The 4,690-nt window shown below is 32.2% G+C and overlaps 1 protein-coding gene across 1 annotated transcript; it reads right to left on the bottom strand.

Annotated features, from left to right (window-relative positions):
- Positions 1-1,501: 1,501 nt before the first annotated feature.
- LOC122630519 lies at positions 1,502-4,196 on the bottom strand. The gene is made up of 5 exons (XM_043815082.1): positions 4,036-4,196; positions 3,616-3,807; positions 3,005-3,331; positions 2,424-2,550; positions 1,502-2,301 (listed from the first exon to the last, which is right to left on the bottom strand). Exons 1-5 carry the CDS (start codon positions 4,187-4,189, stop codon positions 2,217-2,219), a joined length of 885 nt encoding a protein of 294 aa, XP_043671017.1. The 5' UTR covers positions 4,190-4,196; the 3' UTR covers positions 1,502-2,216.
- Between the last annotated feature and the right edge of the window lie 494 nt (positions 4,197-4,690).

The following is a 4,690-nucleotide window of genomic DNA, read 5'->3' as shown; positions in this document are numbered from 1 at the left end:
CGAGATATCGATGGACGCCAACGGGTATTCATCGACCTGCAAACCCACATTTTCTTCGCTTCTTCATGCAAACGTTAAACTGACGGCTTATCCTGTCTTCCCGATCCTTCTGGAATAAATTCAAGGTCAATTAAAGCATCAATTTTGCCAAAATGACTATTAATTCAATCCAGATTAGCGGTTTACTTTCGAAGAATCTTTTCAATGTACTTTAAGTACCTACATTTTGAGTCGGACGATTTAATTAATAAAGAATGTTCCGTTATGCATTTCAGATTCAATAGCTTAACAGTAAGTTTCTTCTTTCGGAGACAAGTTGTAATATATTAATGATGTAATCCAACTAGAAATTTGCTCTCGGAATATCCATCAGTATGCTAAAAATAAATATATGTGTTTATCTAATGCTACTTGACTTATGACTTATTAAAATTAATTATTAATATCAATTAGATCTATATGAGATTATATTTTAATCATTGTTCAAACCACTTTCTGCACTTTCAAAAGATTTTAAATTATATCGATTTATCAAATTTCTTATAAAATTTCAAAACAATTTAAATAGCATGAAAATCGAAGATTTCGAAACTGATCTAGGTAAAAACTCATCTCCTTTCTCTGGTCTTCAGTAAAACCCTAAAAAAACTCGACTATATAATCGAAGACGAGGATATAATTTCAACTGTCCAATCATCAACGAGTCGAAGCAGGTAGACCGTTTAAAATAGCGGACAAAGTGGTTCTCGCCGTTTCGAATTGGCTTCGTTTCTTTGCAAGATATTTTTTTTTTGCTCATTTCTATCTTCCCATATTCCCTTTGTATATTCTCTTCTTCCTTCTCTCTTTCTACTTCGATGCTCCGTATCCGGAAAAATAAAGAGAAAAGAGTCGAAAGTTTACCGTTACGTTCACCCAAGTCGCGCCATAATTATGGCACCGTCTATCTCTCAGTACTCTCAGTTAACACATAGCAGCCACGACTCGAGTCGTTCATTGGAAGCTGCGTACTCGTTCACACTACTCTTATTTATAGTCTCGATACTGGACACCGCTTTTAAAGTCGATCTAGGACAGCACTAGAAAGTAAAAAAGCGGACGACCTAGGATAACCATCTCGGGTTAATAGCTTTAGTAACACTTTTTGAACATAGAACAAAAGCTTTTAGTATCATACGAGCAGAATAATTTAAACAAATTTCTATATCGTTATATTTTCTTGAAAATATTCAAAAATAATTTTCTAAATATCTTAAGATTTTCCTTGTTCTTTTTAAAAAGATCAAATTTTTTAGTACATCACCATATCCACAAATATATTCTTTTTTATATTTTTATTCATTAAGAACTTTTGAAATAATGTTAAATGTTTTAAAGGATATATTTCAACGAATCTGAAAATAATCGATCATCTTTATGACAACGTGATGACGTTTGTGTTTTCGTCGAAACTTTTTGTAATTTTCAGAAATTCATTTAGCCGACGATCATATATTCCGACTTGTGGTTAGGTAGTAACGTTTAATGTGGTATTATACAAATTACAATGTGGCATTTATTAGAACGATGCAACTTCATTCTGCTTTGCGAGTAGAGCCGATTAAGTCACAGTCCATTATTCTAGGAAATTTCAGATATATGCGGAATATCGCGAGGAACATAATTAATCTAAACCTGTTTATCCGTTTTTTCCATGCGCCGATCATTTCATAAAAATATTCCCTCCTCTTCTCTTGTGCTATCGACAGCTATTAAATATTTTACTAATACAAAAGAAAAACGAAGAACATCGATGATACATAAAATTATAAATAAATAAAATCAAATTCATTTCCACTTCGACATACGACAATACCGCAATTTCATCTTTTTATAATTTAACTAAAGACCCAATTTCTAATCACATAATTCACATAATTGTAATACGTTGTTGCATTCATATTTCCTTTGGACCATGCGACCAAGTCGAGTCAACTTATCATTACCTACTTATTTTTAATTACACTTAAAGTGGATAATTAACAGGTTAAGCTTTTTTTTATCTCTACTATAGGAAATAACCTAGTTAATAAATCGTGATTAATGTTAGGCAGTTTTCAAGGCTAATTTAACAATTCTTTTTTTTTTCTTTCTCTCTTTCGTCAATAATATCTACGAAAGAAAATATTCAATTTTCTTGAAGATTCTTGTTGCGAGTAGATTATTCAAATAATTATTCACCAGCTTCCAGCACTGGCTTGAGCACTCGCATGTGCCCAAGCACCACCACCGCCACCTCCACCGCCTCCACCACCACCGCGTCTAAATAAATAGAAAAATAACATGTTATCAGCATTATGCAAATAATAGCTAATAATAAATTGATTGACATTCTGTCAAAAAAAAAAAAATAAATAAATAAATAAAGAGGAAAGGATATATACCCTTGACACGGATCGCACACCGGCTGAGGATGGTATTGTTGAGGTGGAGGTTGATACTGAGGTCTCTGCGGTTGTTGTTGAACCGCAACAGGTACCACATATACCGGTATAACACCAATCGTTTGTCCTGGAAAAAGAACAATAATTAATTAGATAAGAAAGTATAACGAACCGTTTACTACATTATTGATCAGGATATTTTTTTTTCATGATTATTATGTTTCCTCGATTTAAATCACTTCGATCGAATGATACATATAATTATTTATAATTGTTATAAAAAGTATCCAGCGAATGTGCTTTTTTAAAAATTCTATTAGTTGATCGATCGAAGAAATATAAAATTTATGAAAATTCCCAAAATCGCGTTTCTAATGAAAACAATTCTATTTTTTCATATTTGCATTGGATACTTATTTTACCAATACTTATTATTATTCTAGAAACATCTAATAAGCTTCGTGTCTTGCCGTGCAGCTAATTTCTACTTACTTGTGTGTTTGAAAACTAGCGTGCTCTATCATAGACGATTATTATATCAGTAAAGTTACCTCCGTATGGATCGTAATATTGATAACTACCTCCACCGTAACCTCCACCGCCACCCTTGCCGCCACCACCACCTCCGCCTCCGTGACACTTATGACAAGCCATCCTTCTCGCTCTATATTTCTTAGATTTTGATAATTTTTCTGATGATGAATTTTCTGCCGTGGATTCCAATATCTCCTTTACGTTATCTATCTCTTTGTCTGCTACTTCTGTCCTCAGAACACTCGTTTCACCACTCTCCTCGATTTTATCCATTTTGAATCCGTGTTCTTCCATGTACTTTGCCATCTCGTCGAGATCGACAGGTTTCTCATCTTCTCCCTCCTCTACGACTAGAAATATCGTTGCTAAGGGACCTGTAATATATCATCCCTTTTCATCATCCATTTCTATATAAATATTTGTTAATATTAATATTAGTCAAAGTGATTAGTCAATATCGTTTTCGAATTTATCTTCTGCTGGGATAATTAATTAGATATAATTTTAAATATAACATCGAATCATACTGTAAACCGTGTAATATATTATTTTAGATATATTTGATTCGTAAGTACTTTCAATAATATAAAACATAGGTGTGCATGTAATATTTATAATATATTTGTTGTTTCGAATCTTTCCATAAAAAATAACTCACCTATTATATCTGGCATTTTTTCCATGAGACTATTATCGAGCACTTCTTCCGATCCTTCTCCCGAATGATTTCGTACAGCGTAAAGATTTATAATAAACAACGTAATATTCTTATCCTCGTCATCTTTTATCATCGGAGGCACAAGATCCAATGACAACGTTGAATTTTCCTCATTAGTATCGGCGGTAATTTCTACGTAAAAACAACTCGTTAATTCTATACATTTTTATATTACCAAGATTTATCTGTCAAGACGACTGACAATATAATTTATGTGATGCAAAAGAAACAAAAAATTATTGTGAATCTCATATCATCTTCTTTTAATAAGAATAAATAAAAATGTTACATGAGTATAAAGTCTTGCAAAATAAAAAATATATATATTTTTTTTGTTTAAAATCTAAGAAATAAACTCACTCGATTCATCAGGTGCAGGTAATCCAGAAATGATCGTAGTAGACAATAAGAGAAAGCCAAGAACGTTCCAGATAAGAGTAGCCATCGTAGGATTATCAGAAATCCAAAGATGCACTGCAACGCGATTCTTTGATGTTGCCGCTTTTATAGGCATCGATCCTTACACGAGAAAGATCTACACGAGGTATTATATAATTCAATACGTGAGTTACGAGAAGACCACCACTCCATCGTACTCCGTTATCTTTCCATTCGCATTTTCACATTCTACGTTTCAAATTTTCCGTGAAAATTTTATGATCTATTTTTGTCATATTATGTCCACCAAATTACTGATTTTTCATCAAAACATTCATATTTTTTTGCTTATTAAAGTCAAGAGCATGAAATTATCGGGTTTTTACTCACTTTGAGGATGTTATGAGCAAAGGATAAAATTGTGATTACACGTCTTCATATATATAGGTGTCTGTATATGAATCCATGTGTATATAGATTGATTATTTGTCGTGATATAATATAGAAGAATTGTCATAAAAAATTGAGAATACAATTATTGTATTATTTCCATTTTGAATAAAAATGGAAGGAATATCATGATCCATTTTCTTTTTGTATTATAATAGCCGCTAGATTATTGATTTCTGACCAAAAC

This window comes from Vespula pensylvanica, chromosome 7, assembly GCF_014466175.1.
Source record: "Vespula pensylvanica isolate Volc-1 chromosome 7, ASM1446617v1, whole genome shotgun sequence".
NCBI lineage: Eukaryota > Metazoa > Arthropoda > Insecta > Hymenoptera > Vespidae > Vespula > Vespula pensylvanica.
The sequence above is the reverse complement of the archived record's forward strand: the minus strand, read 5'-3'. Positions and strand labels throughout refer to the sequence as shown.